The following is a 22,255-nucleotide window of genomic DNA, read 5'->3' on the forward strand; positions in this document are numbered from 1 at the left end:
CGTTGCACACCGGCCTGCAGGCAGTTGCCATCCGCATTACTCTCCCCACTTTTACATTTTCCATTTGTACCGTTTACACTCCATCGTCGTCTGCCGTTACCAGGGCAGACATGATGCAACTTATTGCTCAGCTACCTGCACCATTTTTGTTAACTGGAGACTTCAATGCCCACCATCCCCTTTGGGGTTCTCCAGCATCCTGCCCGAGGGGCTCCCTGTTAGCAGACCTTTTCAACCAGCTCAATCTCGTCTGCCTCAATACTGGCGCCCCTACTTTTCTTTCGGATACATCTCACACCTATTCCCATTTAGATCTCTCTATATGTACTCCCCAACTTGCACGCCGGTTCGAGTGGTATGCTCTTTCTGATACATATTCGAGCGACCATTTCCCGTGTGTTATCCATCTCCTGCAGCATACCCCCTCTCCGTGCTCATCTAGTTGGAACATCTCCAAGGCAGACTGGGGGCTCTTCTCTTCAAGGGTGACCTTTCAGGATCAAACATTCCCAAGCTGCGATAGTCAGGTCGCACACCTCACGGAAGTCATTCTCTCTGCTGCTGAATATTCCATCCCTCACCCTACTTCTTCTCCACGTCGCGTACCGGTCCCCTGGTGGACCGCAGCATGTAGAGACGCTCTACGTGCTCGTCGACGTGCTTTACGCGCCTTTAACCGCCACCCTACAGTGGCGAATTGTGTCAATTATAAACGATTACGTGCACAGTGTCGTCGTATTATTAAAGAAAGCCAGCTGGGCTGCTTTCACAAGCACCTTCAACAGTTTTACTCCTTCTTCTGTTGTCTGGGGTAGCCTGCGCCGGCTATCTGGCACTAAGGTCCACTCCCCAGTATCTGGCTTGACGGTCGCGAATGACGTCCTTGTGGCCCCTGAGGCTGTCTCCAATGCCTTCGGCCGCTTTTTCGCAGAGGTTTCGAGCTCCGCTCATTACCACCCTGCCTTCCTCCCCCGCAAACAGGCAGAGGAGGCTAGGCCACCTAACTTCCGCTCCTCGAATCGTGAAAGTTATAATGCCCCATTCACCATGCGGGAACTCGAAACCGCACTTGGCCGATCACGGTCCTCCGCTCCAGGGCCTGATTCTATTCATATTCAGATGCTGAAAAACCTTTCTCCTGCGGGTAAAGGTTTTCTTCTTCGTACTTACAATCGCATCTGGATTGAGGGACATGTTCCCGCATGCTGGCGCGAGTCTATTGTTGTCCCGATTCCTAAGCCGGGGAAGGACAAGCACTTGCCCTCCAGTTATCGACCCATCTCGCTTACCAGCTGTGTCTGTAAAGTGATGGAGCGAATGGTTAACTCTCGATTGGTTTGGCTGCTCGAGTCTCGACGCCTACTTACCAATGTACAATGTGGATTTCGTAGGCGCCGGTCTGCTGTTGACCATCTGGTTACCTTGTCGACCTTCATTATGAATAACTTCTTGCGGAAGCGCCCGACCGCGGCTGTGTTCTTTGATTTGGAGAAGGCTTACGACACCTGTTGGAGGGCGGGCATTCTCCGCACCATGCATACATGGGGTCTTCGCGGTCGCCTCCCTCTTTTTATTCGTTCCTTTTTAATGGATCTACAGTTCAGGGTACGTGTGGGTTCTGTCCTGTCAGACACCTTTCGCCAGGAGAATGGGGTACCACAGGGCTCAGTTTTGAGCGTCGCTCTCTTCGCCATAGCGATCAATCCAATAATGGATTGCCTCCCAGCTGATGTATCAGGCTCCCTTTTCGTGGACGATTTTACCATCTATTGCAGCGCGCAGCGTACGTGTTTCCTGGAGCGCTGTCTTCAGCGTTCTCTTGACCGTCTTTACTCGTGGAGTGTCGCCAATGGCTTCAGTTTTTCTGCCGAGAAGACGGTCTGTATTAACTTCTGGCGCTACAAAGAATTTCTCCCACCGTCTTTACGACTTGGTCCCGTTGCTCTCCCATTCGTGGAGACAACAAAATTTTTAGGTCTTACATTTGACAGGAAACTTAGTTGGTCTCCACATGTGTCTTATTTGGCTGCCCGTTGTACCCGTTCTCTCAATGTCCTCCGTGTTCTCAGTGGTATGTCGTGGGGAGCGGATCGAACCGTCCTCCTTCGCCTATATCGGTCGATCGTCCGCTCCAAGCTGGATTATGGGAGCTTCGTATACTCCTCTGCACGGCCATCCATCTTACGCCGCCTCAACTCCATACAACATCGGGGTTTACGGCTTGCGATCGGAGCGTTTTATACTAGTCCCGTCGAGAGTCTTCATGCTGACGCTGGTGAGTTGCCACTCACCTACCGGCGCGATATACTGCTTTGTCGGTATGCCTGTCGGCTACTGGCAATGCCTGACCACCCATCTTATCGTTCCTTTTTTGATGACTCTCTCGACAGTCAATACGGGTTGTATGTCTCCGCCCTGCTACCCCCTGGAGTTTGCTTTCGTCGCCTCCTTCAACACCTTCATTTTTCACTCCCTGCCACCTTTCGAGTGGGCGAGAGCCACACGCCACCTTGGCTCCAGGCTCAGGTTCGCGTCGACCTTGACCTCTGCTCACTCCCGAAGGAGGTTACCCCCGATTCAGTCTACCACTCCCGTTTTGTCGAACTTCGTTCGAAGTTCATTAATACGACCTTCATTTATACAGATGGCTCTCAGACCAATGACGGGGTCGGGTGTTCTTTTATTGTCGGGGCACAAAGTTTCAAATATCGGCTCCATGGCCATTGTTCGGTCTTCACAGCTGAGCTCTTTGCCCTCTACCAGGCTGTCCTTTACATCTGCCGCCACCGACATTCTGCATATGTCATCTGCTCCGATTCCCTGAGCGCTATCCAGAGCCTCGGTGATCCGTACCCGGTTCACCCTTTCGTGCACCGGATCCAACGCTCTCTTCAGCAGCTGGTGGACGTCGGTTCTCCGGTTAGCTTTATGTGGATTCCTGGCCATGTCGGTATCCCTGGGAACGAAGCTGCAGGTGCCGCGGCCAAGGCTGCGGTCCTCCAGCCTCGGACAGCTTCTTGTGGTGTCCCTCCGTCAGATTGTAGCAGGGTAATTTGTCGGCGCATTGTCTCGCTGTGGCATGCCGATTGGGCTGCACTTTCAGACAACAAGCTTCGGGCCTTGAAAGCTCTACCCGTGGCTTGGACGTCCTCCTCACGCCCTTCTCGGCGGGAGGAGGTAGTTTTGGCCCGGTTGCGAATTGGCCACTGCCGGTTCAGCCATCGCCATCTGCTGACGGCTGCGCCGGCGCCGTTCTGCCCATGTGGGCAATTGCTGACGGTCCGCCACATTTTAACGTCGTGTCCGAATTTTAACACCCTACGTCTCGATATTGGCCTGCCATGTACTGTAGAAGCCATTTTAGCGGATGACCCACGAGCAGCTGCTCGCGTTCTTCATTTTATCAATTTGACAACCCTCTCAAAGGACATTTGATTATGCTGTTTTCTTTTTTAATCCTATGCCTGTCAGTATGTCTTTCATCGTGTTTTCCGTTTTGTTGCTGTTTTAAACTTGTGACTCGCGGTGCATTCCTAAAGTAGTCTGGGCGCTAATGACCGTTGACGTTGTGCGCCCTAAAACCACACCAAAAAAAAAAAAAAAAAAAAAAAAAAAAAAAAAAAAAAAAAAAAAAAAAAAAACATTGGTGCTTATCTCGGAGTATGACAAGAAGTAGTCATGTCAAATGGTGACAGCTGTAAAAGTGGAATTACTGTTTCTGGATATTGTACTTGATATGGGTGGAGGATTTTATTGAGTTAAAAGAGAGGTGCTATAATGTTATGGAAAATAGCTCTGTGAAACCAACTTAAAAGTTGATATGTATTCTCTAGAGAGAAATACAGAGGGTGCTCTTTATTTTGTGATCATATATTGTCAGTAAATTTGAGACAAAATATTATTTTATGTTATCTCTCAGCACATTGGCATAATATTATGTCATTGTGTATTTTGACAATTCCATAAAGCTGTGGGTACATTTGGCCAACAGAATATGAATAATTGTAATGTAGTTTTATCATGTGGACTGGGAGGGTTTTGGTACACAAGTACATATCATTGATAGTGCCAACAAGGAGTCCATTGAGGCAGAAGTAGGTGACAGATTTTGGGATTTACCTAGTGCTAAGGAGTTTTTGTTGGTCATACTGGCCTTGTGAAATGAGATTGTAGTTATGCTCTTTGTAAACATAGGTGTCAGAATACTGGCAGAGACCTCACCCCCCATAGTTGGTGTGGTTCATGAACACTCTTGTTTCAGTACTTGTCTATTTTAATGCACTGTGTGTACTGGTATGGTAACTTACTTGTATATTGGTTGCAGATTATTTTATTTATTCCTCCCCCTCCTCCCCTTCCCAGATACCTGTATACGTAATCTGTCTGTTGATTATGATATTATACTATTATGCCAGTTGTCATTATGGGATGCTATTACAGGTTGATCTCCCCACACTGTTCTGGATTATGACGTATTGACAAGTGGGAGCATCTAATGTAATTTTAGTGTGTTCTGCTTGATAACGTCAAGGTGGCAACGTTATCCAATGAAATAGTGTTAATATCAAATAAATAAAGAAAAACACAGGAAAAGAGTATTTCACGAAATTTAATACATTATAGAGCCAAGCATTGAAAAGTCTTAACTGCACGATTTTTGTAATAATGTTTGCTTTAACATTTGTGCTTTGTAAGTAGAAAGGATGGCATAGATTTCTAACATGGACTGTTTTCACGAGATTAGAAAAGCTGTTGTGTTGCAGCAACTATAGGCCTACATGATTGAATGTGGTTAAGTAGCAGAATAACTTTTGTTTGGTCTAGCAATGTTTTTGTGATGTTCGTCTTAGTAGCAGATAAAAATATCCACTTTTAATTGCTATTAAATTACTTATAATTAGACCAAGATCACAGAATCACCATTTCCTTTTAACATCTTAAACGGAATTAATGGGACAGCAGCTTGGGACGACAACAACCACCACCACCACAATTATAAAACAAGCATGTAAAACTTTCATTCACAACTGTTGTCTCATATCTCTTACAGTTAAGCATGAAGACGTAATATGCAGGTGTAAGTCTGAGTGTCATGAAAACTTTGACAAATGCAACCTTTGAAATGAAATGAAATGAAATGTCGTGTGGCTAGGGCCTCCCGTCGGGTAGACCGTTCGCCTGGTGCAGGTCTTTCGAGTTGATGCCACTTAGGCGACCTGCGCGTCGATGGGGATGAAATGATGAGGATTAGGACAACACAACACCCAGTCCCTGAGCGGAGAAAATCTTGGACCCAGCCGGGAATCGAACCCGGGACCTTAGGATTGACATTCCGTCACGCTGACCGATCAGCTACCAGGGCCGGACTGCAATCTTTGAACATATTGGTTCTAATGAAGAAGGGAAGCCTACTGCAGAAATGATTGTAATTATATTCTGTGATTGGTTCTAGAGTAAAAAGTGGATAATGTGTGCCCCCCCCCCCAGAATGATGAATATTGTATGATTTGTAAATGTGTAGGTACACGTTTTTGAACAATATTCTTTTTAGAGCACTCAGGCTAACACATTGACAGCAGTTGTAAAAAAAAATGGAAAAAGAGGCTTTTGGGGGGGGGGGGGGGGAGGTTGTATATAAATATCAGTATGTATATGCTGCGGGACAACTGGGAAAATCGCGGGGAATTTTTTCATCCGGTAGAAAACTGGGAAAAAAGTAGGAATTTTTAATTGTTCTAGTTTTCAGTTAAAATTTCTGTAATTTTAACTGTTAAGAACTGATACTCTAACAAAGAAGTTTACTTTAGCCCGGAACTGCAGAATAATACTGCAGTAATAAAACATAAATGTGGAAAAGAAAACCAAAATGAACTAAGTTTCAAAGAAATGCGCCATTTCCAACAACAAATCACAGTGCACACACAAACGTCTGCTAACACCAAAATGTGTTAAAGGCTTTAGGACGAAGACTGTGAAATCCTTCATAACAACAAACTGCTTCCAATGACCGTGGCGTCACAACGGTTTACATTAGGTCCATTTGATCAGTTTCCAGCTCCTGTGCATGCTCAGTTAAATTGTGTATAAGCAGTACCTGTTCCCACTTACGGCTATTTGAAGTACGGCTCTTAGCTGTATCAGCAGTAGCAACAAGTAGCCGGACACTAGCCAGAAAAATTCTTCTGGCAAATACAAGCTGCCAGTTTCGCACACGCACAGAGCAGTTTGTTGCAGTGGAGAGGGTGTAGTCTCTATGTCATAGTCTCCACGTGACCCATGTTTAGGTTTTGTGATTTTGATGTTTCTTTTTCGTATACAACTCTCACGTCAAATGAAAACAAAATGGATTTCTGTGGCAGAGCACTAGCAAGTGAATTAAAATACATTCACACACTTATGGAAGGCTTATTAGTTTTAGTTCACTGATTTAATTTATTTCCAGGTTTTTGACAGTCAGGCATTAATTGCATTGCAGAACACTGAAGTTACTTTTGCCAATTTGCTAAAGAAATATGGCATGTATTAATCTTTTCTGCAGAGGCAGTCAATTTATTTGAAACAAAGTATATCATTCCACAGTTTTGACTATTGTCAACTGTTTCCTGGTTTACAAATGCCCGTTTTTATCTCCTGGCACATCTGGTGTTATGCCATAATAAAGAATCAAACACTAGATTATACAGTACTGGTGCTCCAAGAAAATTTGCGGCCCAAAAACCACACCGAAAACCATAGTATCAGGTTGGGGCCTACTTCTTTGCAAATCTGAACATACGACTGTGCACTTTCAGTCGAATTATGTACAGGGCTATTACAAATGATTGAAGCGAATTCATAAATTCACTGTAGCTCCATTCATTGACATATGGTCACGACACACTACAGATACGTAGAAAAACTCATAAAGTTTTGTTTGGCTGAAGCCGCACTTCAGGTTTCTGCTTACAGAGCGCTCGAGAGCGCAGTGAGACAAAATGGCGACAGGAGCCGAGAAAGTGTATGTTGTGCTTGAAATGCACTCACTTCAGTCAGTCATAACAGTGCAACGACACTTCAGGACGAAGTTCAACAAAGATCCACCAACTGCTAACTCCATTCGGCGATGGTATGCGCAGTGTAAAGCTTCTGGATGCCTCTGTAAGGGGAAATCAACGGGTCAGCCTGCAGTGAGCGAAGAAACAGTTGAACGCGTGCGGGCAAGTTTCACGCGTAGCCCGCGGAAGTCGACGAATAAAGCAAGCAGGGAACTAAACGTACCACAGCCGACGGTTTGAAAAATCATACGGAAAAGGCTAAAGCAGAAGCCTTACCGTTTGCAATTGCTACAAGCCCTGACACCCGATGACAAAGTCAAACGCTTTGAATTTTCGGCGCGGTTGCAACAGCTTATGGAAGAGGATGCGTTCAGTGCGAAACTTGTTTTCAGTGATGAAGCAACTTTTTTTTCTTAATGGTGAAGTGAACAGACACAATGTGCGAATCTGGGCGGTAGAGAATCCTCACGCATTCGTGCAGCAAATTCGCTATTTACCAAAAGTTAACGTGTTTTGTGCAATCTCAAGGTTTAAAGTTTACGGCCCCTTTTTCTTCTGCGAAAAAAACATTACAGGACACGTGTATCTGGACATGCTGGAAAATTGGCTCATGCCACAACTGGAGACCGACAGCACCGACTTCATCTTTCAACAGGATGGTGCTCCACCGCACTTCCATCATGATGTTCGGCATTTCTTAAACAGGAGATTGGAAAACCGATGGATCGGTCGTGGTGGAGATCATGATCAGCAATTCATGTCATGGCCTCCACGCTCTCCCGACTTAACCCCATGCGATTTCTTTCTGTGGGGTTATGTGAAAGAGTCAGTGTTTAAACCTCCTCTACCAAGAAACGTGCCAGAACTGCGAGTTCGCATCAACGATGCTTTCGAACTCATGGATGGGGACATGCTGCGCCGAGTGTGGGAGGAGCTTGATTATCGTCTTGATGTCTGCCGAATCACTAAAGGGGCACATATCGAACATTTGTGAATGCCTAAAAAAACTTTTTTAGTTTCTGTATGTGTGTGCAAAGCATTGTGAAAATATCTCAAATAATAAAGTTATTGTAGGGCTGTGAAATCGCTTCAATCATTTGTAATAACCCTGTATTTTCGTCTGGTTTACAAAATTCCGATGCTCTTGGAGTACCCTCTGGTGTTCTGTTTCATTTATGACATGATGTAAGATCTCTCAAGAACATGTGGGCTTCCTACATTGTCGTAGCTGCGCATGCGCAATAACGCCATTTTCTGGTGCTCTCTGACAACTGGTGAAACAAATTTTAACAGGTCACGGAAAAATATTACGAATACTGGTTGAACAACGTTGCTTTCAAAGTAAATTTCATTTTATGCTAGATGAATTATGTTACATGTGCGAATGTGCTTTGAATTTCTTAAATCACAGAGTGTTTGATTATCATAAAAAGCTTAGCACTCTGAGGGCCAACCACTTAGAAGAATTTAGAGCCCAGGCATGTGTGTTGTTTAAAATTTTACTGGCACATTTGTGTGATGTATATTAAAGTGTAACACGTGCAAAAAAGATCTATATTATATGTGAAAGCTTAGCTTTTCTTGTAGCTACACTATGTAAGTTAATTTAAACCCTTAACTTTTCCTATTTGTGTGTTCACGCTACTGAACAGTGATGTTGCTTGCTATTGGCTGATTATGTCACGTGTCATTTGCACTGAATATCTGCAATCATCAGCTGGCGAGATCGCGTGACATCACCTATGATTGGCTTACTAAAGCACAGTGTCAATTTCAATACTTCGGAAACTAACGTGTTGTGTTTGCTGTTCAAATATATACTTTTGTAATACGAAAATATGCAGCGTACGTGCTGCTGCGCATCAAAGATCTTCTTTCTTTTTTTTGGGGGGGGGGGGGGAGATCATTTTCTAAAGTGCCGGGAAGTTCTAAGCCAGTGTATAAAACCTTAACCATTCAAAGGATTGATACGTTTTATGGTTCCGAGAGAAAGTATTCGGGAAAGAGTGTATCTTCACCTGGGAAAAAGTGTTTTTAACTGTGTTTTTAACTGGGAAATCTGGGAATTTTTTTTTCCTTGTCCACATATACACCCTGAAATATGTATCCTATTAGAAATCGTCATCATCTTTTATACAGAGTGTCCTACCTCTTTGAAAATTGTGGTTGCTTACGATCCAGAGTGTAAATGACGCCTTTTTACAACATACAACATTGGTGCCGTGGAAGTCAAGACAAACAATTTGATATCTATACTTGTTGACTGTCAAGTCAGGAAACACCCTCACGATTAGTCCACAAAAGCCACCTACAGAACAAGTGTGCTGCATGAGATTTGAATATTCTATCACCCTCTTATGCCACAGGGTTTGTCGGTCTTCATCATTTCAAGTTCATTTCTTTTTGCTGCTAAAATTGTCCTTACACACACCTTGTTCATGCACTTACAATTTGTAAAATTGAATGTTCATGTAAATATTACCTCAAAATATTGTGCACCCTAACAGTGCAAAATTAACAGTTTAATAGTATTGTTTCTCTAGACTTCTTACAACAAAACTACTGTGCTGGTAAGAGTAAATTTAAATTGAATTGAAAATGTCATTAATTTTTGCATAATTTTTCAAAAGCTTTTCTTCTTTCATTATCCTCACAGTTAAGTTACTAATGTTAACACATTGGCAACCAAGCCAGAAAATAACTTGGGCCGCAGGGCGATGTCCAAAAACCCGTACCCAAGTATTTCCTTCACACACGAAAACTGGATTTCACGCATGAAAACTGGATTCATTTTTTATAAAAACAATGCGTGAAAGTCTCGCTATCTGTCTCTTGATAGATGCTACCTTCTGTTGTCAATTTCTATAATTACCTCGAAAGAAGCAGCAGCAAACATAAGAACAGATGTTGCAACTGACTGGACCATTGTGTGCTCACATCGTTGAAAGTTTTGTGTGAATACTTGTTAGGTTTTGCAGTTTGCTGTAATTTTGCTACAAATAAGTGACAATGGATGAGTGAGCAAGACATTTTAGAATATTTTACCAAAGATGATGCCATCTTCATTTAACCATATAGTAGAGCTATGTGCCCTCAGGAAAAATTATGGCTGTAGTTTTCACTTGCTTTCAGCTGTTTTTCCCCATTTCTTACCAGAATGGCACCCTGTGCTGGAGCAGTCTTGCTCTAGCCAAATGATTGGGTGCGCTTGGATTGGAAATTCTTAGAGCAGCTCTGCTTACACATCTCTAAAAAACATAATAATTATGAGCGTTCAGGTAAAGTGTAGGGCCCTATCAAGTAGTCCTCAGTAATGCCTATTTTCCTGATGTCCATGTTCACATGAAGTTTGTGGATTTTCAACGGCCCAGCAGATATTACTTTTGGAATTAAAGATCCCATTTTCACTAAATGTCACTTCATCAGTAAACAACATTGATGACTCAGAATTGGGATTGTGTTGATATTAGACATTGTAACGGCAGCTAAACGCAGCACATAGCAGGTAATCATGCTGGTTGAGTTTTTGAGCATGTATGTTATTGAACACTTTATACCCATATTTGTTCCAATCTCTCAGCACGTTTGTATGCTAGATACCACACTGACCAGTGACTCTATGGGTACATTGTGAACAGTTATTGTTTACATGCTGTATATCTTTTGGTAAGACCCAATTAATCTGTTGTTAATCCCTATGTGCACTTCAATCATTTTCAGTTCAAAACGTTTTAAGCAAAAATAGAGTTTGGAGAAGAGATAGGAAGTACAGATGTGTAGGGTGTCATTGAATTTGTACATCTGCAGACCAATAATTTCCATTTAGGAGCTAAATTTTTGGTTGTGGGGTCATAGCAAAAATTAACAGAAGGAACTATGAAAGTTGCAATTATTTTGTAATGATGCCTTCAAATACTGAGCTCACAAACCACTAAAAGCAAATGTGAAGAAAAATGCAAATCACCCATTTTTTTCATTAGGCTTTTAATGTGTGATTGGCCTACACACTTGCTGTCATCTGCCAGTTGGTGCACCTGTCGGATCTTTGAGAACCTGAGGAAATTCTAGTACTACGTAAAATCGCTAAGCAGATCAAAAGCTTGTATCCAGTCACTTATCAACCAGTCTGGTGTGGCAATATGACAGCTAACCCAAAGTTGGAGTTTTAAACTTTGTGTTTAAAAAGATCATTCATGCATGAGGATCGTACAGTCATATGATTGTTTGAATGTTGCACACTCTCTTATATGGTGGATATGAAAATAGGCATGCCTGGTCTGCATCTGCACCTACATAGATACTCCACAAGCCACCGTATGGTGTGTGGCAGAGGGTATCCCATACCACTACTTGTCATTTTCTTTTCTGTTCTACTCGTAAATAGAGTGAGGGAAAAACGACTGTCTATATGCCTCCGTATGAGCCTTAATTTCTCGAATATTGTCTTCATGATCGTCAGGCGCAATGTACATTGGCAGTAGTAGAATCGTTCGGCAGTCAGCTTCAAGTACCAGTTCTTTAAATCTTCTCAACAGTGTTTCTCGAAAAGAATGTCACATTCCATTCAAAGATTCCCTTTTGGGTTCCCAAAGCATCACCAATTTTCGTAACCTAACTTTTGCATGCTGTTCAAAGCTACCAGTTACAAATCTAGCAGCCCGCCTCTGAATTGATTCGATGTCTTCCTTCAGTCCAATCTGGTACGGGTTCCAAATTCTCGAGCAGTGCTCGAGAATAGCTCACACCAGTGTCTTATATGTGGTCTCCTTTACTGGTGAACCATTCTTTACTAAAATTCCCCCAGTAAATGGAAGTCGGCCATTCGCCTTCCCTATCACAGTTCTCACATGCTCATTCGATTTCATATCGCTGGTGTTCGGACGTGGTGCCCCACTGCAAGGTCTGAGCATACAGATTAGTTGCCCAGATATGTGAGTAGCTTTAAGACTTCTTAAGTAATAGAACTCAGTATGTTGTCCTCAATGGCAAGCATGTATGAGACACCAGGGTATAGTCAGGAGTGTCACAGGGAAGTGGGATAGGACCGCTCTTGTTATCTATAAACGTAGATTATCTGACAGATGAACAGCAATCTGTGAATACTGATGACAATGTAGTAAACAGGAAATTATCGCCGTTGGATGACAACAGCCAGATACATGAACGATGGTGGTTTGCGCATGTCGAGGCACGGACAGGGACTGCGTAGTTGACTATTCCAAGCGACAGTTGCGGTACATGCATGTGCATGTTTTCCGCTTGAAGAAAGCGTGTATCCTGCAAATTATGTCTCTTGTTTGCAACACTACTGAATGATCATTGGCTATTGGTGAATGCATCATGTAAGTGTGCAGAAGAAGCCTAAACTCGGCCGCCATCATTCATGACTTAAACTGTAAAAGGACATAGGATGAAATATAATTTCTATTTGCTGTGATGAATGGCAGCTTGCTTTAAGTGTAGAAAAATGTAAGTTAATGCAGATGAGTAGGAAAAACAATCGTGTAGTGTTCATATACAATATTAGAGGTGTAATACATTAAATAAATTAAAGGCAACCACTCGCCTATAGCTGACTGATGTGTGCCATATAGAAACGCTCAACAGAATACAATATTTCTTCTAGCTTTTGAGTTTTCACTCTTTCTCTAACATTCAGGGACCAAAATGCTCACACCTGCGGCCACAGCGAGACCGTACACTTTTGGATGTGCTGTATAACTGCAATTAAATGTATGTACATAACATTGCAAAGTGATAGGAAATGGTATAAGAGCACATATAAGGGTTGTAGTAGGGAAGGCGAATGTTAGTCTTTAGTATAATGGAAGATTTTCAGGAAAGTGTAGCTCGTGTATAAAGAAGACCTTGTATAGTGTGACCCATTTTTTAATACTGCTAGTATGTTTGATATCCCCAGCTTGTCAGATTAAAGGAAAACTTTGAAGGAATTCTGAGGGATGCTGCTAGATTTGTTACCTGTTGGGTCAATCAACATCTGATTGTTACAGAGGTGCTTCATGCCTGGATGAGGGAAGACATTGTTCTTTTGGGTAACACCATTGACAAAATTTAGAGAGCAGGCATTTGCGACTGGCAGCGGAATGGTTCCACTGCCACCTATGTCCCTTCTGTGTATGGACTGTGAAAACGAGATAAGGGAAATTTGGACGTGTACAGGGGCATACTGACAGTTGTTTTCCTTTGCTCCATTTGCAAGTCGAATAGGGAAGCAAATGATTACTGGTGGTATATGATCCTCTCAACCATAAACTGTACAGTGGCTTTCGGAGTGTATAATAGAGGGAAACATTCCACGTAGGATATATATATATATATATATATATATATATATATATATATATATATATATATATATATACGTGGGAAAAATACATCCAAAAACAAAGATGGGAGTCATTCCAATCCCGGGAGCGGAAAGACTTACCTTAGGGGGAAAAAAGGACGGGTATACACTCGCGCGCGCACACACACATATCCATCCACACATATACAGACACAAGCAGACATATTTAATATGTCTGCTTGTGTCTGTATATGTGTGGATGGATGTGTGTGTGTGTGTGTGTGTGTGTGTGTGTGTGCGCGCGCGCGCGAGTATATACCCGTCCTTTTTTCCCCCTAAGGTAAGTCTTTCCGCTCCCGGGATTGGAATGACTCCTTACCCTCTCCCTTAAAACCCACATCCTTTCGTTTTTCCCTCTCCTTCCCTCTTTCCTGATGAGGCAACATTTTGTTGCGAAAGCTTGAATTTTGTGTGTTTGTTTGTGTGTCTATCGACGTGCCAGCGCTTTCGTTTGGTAAGTCACATCTTTGTTTTATATATATATATATATATATATATATATATATATATATATATATATATATATATATATAATAGAGGGAAACATTCCCCTCTTTCCTGATGAGGCAACAGTTTGTTGCGAAAGCTTGAATTTTGTGTTTGTGTTTGTTTGTGTGTCTATCGACCTGCTAGCGCTTTCGTTCGGTAAGTCACATCATCTTTGTTATATATATATAAAAGTGATAACATTATCTTAGCTTTTGGAACTGTTATGTCCTTTTTTGGGCAATATAGAGAAATAAGTTCAGAAGGTTAAAAAGGAGTAGTAGGTCATTTAGACCCGAGGAAGAGAGGAACCGCCTGTAGTGAGGTGCTCCCAGTGACCTGCCTTTCCTTCTTGAATTCCAAAATACAGTTTCTATCAACAGTACACAACATTTCACCTCCTAAATCTTAGTGCTGCTCAGAAACTCTGTCCCATAATTTATTAGTTTTATTGATTGAATTTTCCTTTTAGTTTAGGTATAGATAACCTTTGGTGACCCATGGGCCTGATTCACATACTTTGTGGGCTGCCTTGTCACATGATATGGCAGCAGCACTTCTGACACATTAAGTCAAAGCATTAATGTTTCTAGGGTAAGGCACGTATATGAATGGCACCCCTTTTCTGACACACCGAGCCAACAAATTACATCTCAAAACATGTTTTTGAGAGGACATTCATTTATATTCACTCCCATTTTAGTATGTTTATTTATTTACCCATCATGTTTCTTTACTTATAGTATTTGACAGTAGGTGTCTTAAAGCTTCTGTTGCAAAACTATGGAATACTAAAGAAACAATGTACATGACACACAAATAAATGTTAACATGTGAAGATGGTATGCTAGACATCTTGAAATGTCATCATGGAGAAATAAACATCTATAAAAGCAACTGGTTGCAGCTAATTCATTATAAATTACCTTCAGTTTAAATAGTTACAGCACTCTAATACATACGCAATGAACAAGAATTATTTACTTTTGGTAATACGGGAAACAGTAGAAAAAGGAATGAGGTAGGCAGTTCCAGTCAAGTGGTTAGGAGTAAATTGACTATTTTTGGCCAGAGGCACAGCATTGTAGTGTTTGAAAGTTAGTGTTTTAAAATTCACAGACATGAGTAACAAGCATTTTAAAAAAAAAATATTAGTACAAAAATACTGTTGATACGTTATTGGGAAACCATGGTTTAGTTGAACAGACATGTTACAGATCGTTTAGTTTTTTGTTAATTGTGTGATAGCATTTGATGCTGCAGTTCTCAAGTTCTCTTGAAGTAAAAATATTTATTGTAACTTTGTTGTTAATAAAATTATTTTGTTCAATGTTGGAAAGCAAGGCGTAATCAGTAACAGCTTGAAAACAACTGGATTTGGTATTTATTTCAGTGTTACACTTTCATATGCATTGTAATAGCCTCAGTTTGTTGTGTACACAGAAGCAAAAGTTTGATTTATGCAATATTTTTGCATAATTATGCGCATTAAGTAACACACAATTTGCCTTCCTTTTTAATTAGTTAGATTTTTTTACTGATTATGGGAAGAACAGGGTCATCAGCTTTAAAATGGAAATGTGATTTTTCTTTTTTCATTTCTGCGCAGCGGACCTACGCCATCATTTTCGTAACTTGTGTCAAGATGATACTCCCATGGTACGACGAGCGGCTGCTAGCAAACTGGGCGAATTTGCGAGAGTGGTTGAAGTGGAGTATTTGAAATGTGATCTCATTCCAATGTTTGTGAACTTGGCACAAGATGAACAGGTACACTCATTTTCTTCATATATATTTTGAATTATTTCCTTTTTTGCAACTTCTAAAATTTTTCTCTGCATAATGCTCTTAATATAAAAGCTATAACTAAATAATACTTACTTTCAGACAAAATATTGCCTTGACTACACAAGAAATTAGTGCAGAATTGAAGAACAAATAGAAATTCCAATTTTGTTAGAGTGTTACACTTTTTTTACAAGACAAATGAATGAAAATAAAAGCCAAGAAATGTTTTGTGAGTTTTTATGTGTGCAGTGACCTGTTTCTGACCTTTAAGTACATACTTAGGTTACAGCAATGTGGAAACCACAAAAAATTTTAAACATATTTTAGTTTGGGAGAATTTTTGTCTTCTTTTGTATTAAGGGGAGCTGATGGGGAGAAACCCGGAATATGAGTGAGAGTTTTCAGTTGGTGTAAGTCCAGTTACCAAACAAGTTTCCAAGATTTCATGCAATTTCTGCAAAAGTTATGTATAAAGGACTAATTGCCTAGTGTCATCTATTGACATCAGTTGAGATCCCAGATGTTATTAGAGTCTTTATCTTATTATTAGCACAATCTCACCATCATATGTGGTATGAATAATTACTTGCAAGATGGAGAGTAAGCTGTTCTGTACTGTTTATAATGGTGTAGAAAGTGTTAAACTACTTTGCATGATAAGTATTGTGTATAGAATGTAGAGGCAAGGGCACAATAATCAAACATTGACAGGCATTGTTTGGCAATAACACTGTGGTACTGTCACTTCACCCTGCGTGAAAGTGTGTACCATCTACATAAATAAATTGCTTTTTAGTCTTTGGTGATTACCTTCTTTTTAAAGTAGTTCCTTTCAACATCTTTTGTAATGCAGTTACACTAGCAAAATAATGTTTAAAGTTCAGCAGTGTGCAGCAAGATCTTTGAATTTTCCATGGAATTGATATTCCTTTATGCTGTCCACAGTATTGGGGAACAGCAATGTAATTGCACACTTATATAAGTGGATTACCCATAAAACACATAATCTAAGAAATTTTCGTATTCTTACACACACATGCAAACATGTATCATTTTCATGGCTTTTTCCCCATATCTTCATGGGGTCAGCATGTTAGTTATTGGATTTGACAGTGTTAGTGGGGGGGGGGGGCTGAGTGCCCTTCCCATCCCCAATCTTCCCCCTCCCTCTAGTCTTGCTCTTTTGATGGTAAAGAATTTATGTATCCCACTTGTCTGTGTGTAGTAGTGTTATCCAATGTAAGAGTGTGCAAATGTTTTCTAAAGGTTTTCAAATTGTGTAACTGAGGTGGGATGTGGTTACTGGCTTAGTATTCACCTATTCAGATGTGGAAAACTGCCTAAAAACCACATTGAGGCTGCCCAGCACTCTCCCCTACCTCTGAGTTACTCATGTTGGCAGCACTTCTTGATTCGAATTCCGGAGTATTTACTTCATCTTCTTTGGTGAAAGAATTTCAGAAAACAGTAATTTTGTATTTGTTTAAATTTGTAATGCTTTTTTGTTGCTTCTGCAACAGTGTTCTGACCTGTTCTGTGTACCATCCATCTCTTGTTAGTTTGGCATAAATCTCTTTGCTGCCGATACTATTTCGTTGAATTTATGCCATGTTGTTGTTGTTGTTGTTTTGTTAATGTGACAGGCAGATTCGTCAGGGGCTGGTGTGGCTCCCCCAATCCCTGAAGCAGCATACTAATGCAAGCATCTTCGTGGGTTACACACACACACACACACACACACACACACACACACACACACACACACACAGACAGAGATATAAACATAGTGAGGAAAGTTCTGACGAATGAAATAATTTAGGAGGAAAGGAGACCACTCAACCCAAGCCCAAGTTTAAACATTTGGACTTGTCTCTCCTTCTCCTGATCTCTTCAGTGGAAACGTTTCTTTGCCACCAATCCATCCAGCCAAAGCCAATCTAATGCCAACATTGAACCTTCCCTCTCCCTGTACATACAACCATCTTACGGTGATCCTCCCATCCATGCAGCCCATGGTCACCTTCCAAAACTTCCTTACCTCCAACTTGGCTTCACCATTCTTACCCAGATCCCTTACCGAAAAAACTGACCTCGACCACTCAACAGCCCCAATACAGATTCTGACCTGACCATCTTCCCTGTAGACAAAGGCTCCACCATCATGGTGAATCGGAATGACTACCTGACAGAAGGTGTATGCCAACTGCCCTGCTCCACATTCACGTACTGCCACAGTGATCCCATCCCAGAAGTCCAACAGAACCTCCAATCCCCACTGAAATCCTTACGCCGTTTGTAGAACTTTCCCGAGTCCATCTCTCTCCCCATCACAATGACACCCCGCACATCCACCTTCTACATGCTCCACAAAATTCACGACCCCCAACAATCCTGGACACCCCATTGACCTGGTCATAATGCTCCCTCTGGAAGAATTTCCACTCTTGTCAACCAGTACCTCCAACTAATTGTCGGAAGTCTAGCCTCTTGTACAAAGATGATAGCCTCTTCACTGACACTCCACCATACCCACTCACATTTCCACCTGGATCCCTACTTATCACTGTTGATGCCACTTCCCTATACACCAATGTCCCTCATGTCCATGACCTTGCTACTATTGAACTCTACCTGTCCCTATGTCGTTCAGACTTCTGACCCATTGCCTCTCTCCTGTGCAAACCTTTTATGGGCCTTCTGGAAGAAACGTTCCTAGCTGCCCAAAACTCCAAACCCCTTGTCTGGTTCAGGTTCATTGATGGCCCTTTCCTGATGTGGACTGAAGACCAAGACACTGTATCCTCATTCCTACACAACCTCAGCTTCTTCACTTCCACCTGCTTCACCTGGCCCTCCGCATCCCAACTGTGCCATCTTCGTGGACATTGATCTCCACCTCTCCGACAGCTGCAGTTGTAAAAAATGCTCTCTCATATAGCCTGGCCATCCATGGATGGCATATATTTAGTGAAGAGAATTTCCTTGCCCAGAATGTTGTAGGTCTCAAGAGGCCTTCACAGACAAGCACTACTCCCAAACTTAATCTGCAATTTAGATTTTGTGTGCCATACCTCACACTCATAATCCTGCCATCACCCCCACAAATCAGCTACAAAGGAGTGCCTGCCTCATCATCCAAGAAACTGTTTCCTTTGTGAGGGCTTTATCTATCATCACGTCCAGAAATGAGGGGCATCCTACCCTAAGGACTTCCTACCCCTCCGAAAGTGGTGTTCCGTCACCCACCCATCCTACACATCATCCTGGTCCATCCCTAGTGCCACTCCCACTCTCTGCCTCTTGTCATAGGGGTCATACCCATGTGAAAGGCACAGGTGCAAGACCTGCCCGAGTCACTAATTTTTGACAAACTTTCTCATGGAGAACAGTGGTCTGGCAAGAAGTACTTCAAAAATTAACACTGTGTTCATTTTTAAATTGCCCAATTCACCTATCCAGCACTTTGTATTCCAGTCTCATCATAGGCTTATCCAATCCATTCCCAGAGGCATGGCCACCTGTGAAAGCAACCATGCCATATACACTCTCTGCTGGAATTACTGCACAGCTCTTTATGGCCGCCTAATAACCAACCAGCTGTCGAGCAGAATGAACAGCCAATGCCAAACTGTGCCCAACACCAAAGTTGACCAACCTGTGGCACAACACGCAGTGGGGCACAACATTCTGAACTACACAGATGGGAGTTACCCTTGCAACACACCCTTTGCTCTCATAAACCCAGTCTTCACTAATAAACTCTCCATACTCTCTACCCAACAGCTTCTCCTCCAGTGTCCGGGTATCACTTGCCTCGTCCGTGCTCATGTAATCCCCCCCCCCTCCGCGCACGCATTTGTAGCCAATAAACCTGCTGCCTCCCTCTGAGCTGTGAGCTACCCATCTCCAACCTCTCTTCCTGTTTACAGCCTCTTTCTCCCTCTACCCACTCAGCCAACACAACTGCTGCCCCCACCCCTCTCAAGGTCACGTCTCGAACTGCAATCATGGCGTTTGGTGTCCAGCTGACATCATATAGGGGCACAGGTTTTGTGTGTGTGTGTGTGTGTGTGTGTGTGTGTGTGTGTGTGTGTGTGTGTCATATAAGTGTGCAAACATTCAATACAATAGTAAGTACATAAAAGAAGAATTTGGGTAAATGTTAATTGGAAAGTTAAACTACAAGAGCACACTTGAAACACTTGAAGTCTTTGCAAGTATAAACAAAACATTTGAACTGATGGAAAATTATCATGCTCAGCCCTGATTTTTGATTTAGTATATTCTTTCACCTAATCTTGACAGCAAGTAGTCCATCATAGCTGTCTAAACACATTTTCTGCTGTTCCATCTGTGCTTAAACTACAAAACAACAGTAAGATCCAGGTTGTATTCAAATGTAGCTAAGTGACAGACTTAGTTCATGCAGTGACTGGGTTCACATACGGCTTCGATAATGTGGTACTTTACACTCTTCATGATCAGGAGAAAATAACTTGTAAATTGTTCATGTTGTGCATGTTCGTTCTTGCGCTGCTTGAATTGGATAATCTGACATACAAATAAGATTTTCATTCATAAATTGACAAAATTTTCAGTGTTGAGTGCCATATGAATATGTATACCACATATACATATAATATGATAATGTGGTGCAAAATCCCAATATTACAGTTACTATATTCAGCTTAACAAATTATGAAATAGCTTCACTATCCACCACTCGTGACAGGCAGTTGTGTTTTCACAGCGAGTATTATCAAGCCAATTTTGCTGTACTTCTAAGAATGTTGGACATAATTTGAAAGAAGTAATCACACTTTGGAAACTTAAACATTGTTTTTAAACATACAGTTGTCATGTGAAGAGGGATAGTAAATTCAACAAACTTAAAATTCATGTCATCATTGACATGTTATTAGTAATTCACTAAATCAGTATACTGTGACTTACGTATGTTTTATTTTCATAGTGAAACCCAATTTCAATTATTTTTTGATTTTGGAAATCTGATCTCTTATTCTACATAGTTCATTCTCAACAAACAAAAATAAGTAAAAAATGTACCATATTTACCCAAGTAAAAGACAATCATGAATATAAGATAACCCCCATTTTTTAAATCTCCTCAAGAAAAATTTAGTTTTAACATATTCGGACTAATCAGAATTACCATCTGTCTTATCGACACTAAGTATCTGCCGAAGATGTCAGCATTATACCTTTTTTAAATGCAGAGGAAATAATTTAATAAAAGATGGTTTACAGTAATTTTTATCCTCGCTACATTTTTGCTTACAAAGTCTGTCATTTGTGGTATCAGTATTTTATCATTGTCGTCCTATTAGCACAGTTGTCAAATTTATACCTTCGTTGTGACAAACCTCTCGCCATTTCTTCCAAATATGTTGCAATATGAGGTGATTATAGTGGAACCTGAGACCGCAGTTCTGTCTTACTGAATACTTATTGGATGTCAGTTCTATGCTGATGTGAAAATGTTACAATGTTTCTTGCTTTGAAACCTATTGTCTGCCCGCCATTCTCTCATTGAGTGCGCAGAAACAGCAGCTGACACACCCCATTTCGTACCAGTTACACCTCATGGTGAGCATCGCCAACATTGTTGTGTAATTACACTATTATACCCTATCTAGAATTTTGCCTTCTCCGGCATAAATGTATACTGTTGTTGTGTATTTGTCCAATTTTAAAGCACTTCAGATAGATTCAGCCAAACAGCAGTGGTATAGGTTTCAATTGTTGGCAGCATGACATAATTTGCTGGTTATTCACGAATCCCCTCCTCACGCCCATCCTAGTTCTCAACCAAGCTGGTGTTGCTGTTCCCCATCTAACCCTTCTGTAATGCTATCCTTAGCAACTGTGAAACATGGACTAATATCTTCTAGGGTACAGGTCATACATAACAGCACAAGCTAATACGTAAATAATATTGCAATCGCAATGCAGTAAAATTCTCAAACTTTCTTCATTCCAGTTGGTACTATCTCCACATCAGGAGTTGCTGCTATAATTTATTGTCTTGGTAACAGTTATAGTCAGCTTAATATGATTTCTTAAGACATTTAATTCTGAATTCATTTTCTTTCATGTTTGTTCTGAATGTTACAGTCTGTTATAATGCTGATGAAAAAGTATTAATGTTTTTACCCGGTATTTTAATACATGAACAGTGACTGCATTTCTTATTTGCAAGAAACTTGACTCATAATCAAATAAAACATTTACTTACAGTCAGAATCGAGTAATGTTTTTTGAAGAGCAACATTTTCGCCTTTCTGTATTGACTTTATTTAACAGGTATAAATGTTGGTTAAGAGTATCCACACATGTATGAGAACTTTTATTGCAAACCTATTGAAATAAAGCAAGAGTTTGTAAGATAATAGCATTAAATTCTATGTTCTCCTGTGTTTAAAAAATTGTCAAATTTTAAGCAGAGCAATAGATTGCTGTGGTGCTTAGTTCATGGTCTCTTGCATATAAGTTGCACTAATGCCACGCAAGTCAAATGTCAGGTGATTGAGCAAGGACAATACTGTATCGAGCTCTTTTG

At 41.3% G+C, this 22,255-nt stretch overlaps 1 protein-coding gene across 1 annotated transcript in view; it reads left to right on the forward strand.

Moving 5' to 3' along the window:
• Positions 1-22,255, forward strand: part of LOC126195172 (serine/threonine-protein phosphatase 2A 65 kDa regulatory subunit A alpha isoform) — a 111,358-nt gene that overhangs the window by 25,766 nt on the left and 63,337 nt on the right. The window contains exon 4 of the mRNA XM_049933684.1: positions 15,497-15,657. Within this exon, the coding sequence (XP_049789641.1) occupies positions 15,497-15,657 (161 nt within the window). The remainder of the gene's footprint in view (positions 1-15,496; positions 15,658-22,255) is intronic.

The sequence above is a fragment of the Schistocerca nitens genome, chromosome 7 (genome assembly GCF_023898315.1).
Source record: "Schistocerca nitens isolate TAMUIC-IGC-003100 chromosome 7, iqSchNite1.1, whole genome shotgun sequence".
NCBI lineage: Eukaryota > Metazoa > Arthropoda > Insecta > Orthoptera > Acrididae > Schistocerca > Schistocerca nitens.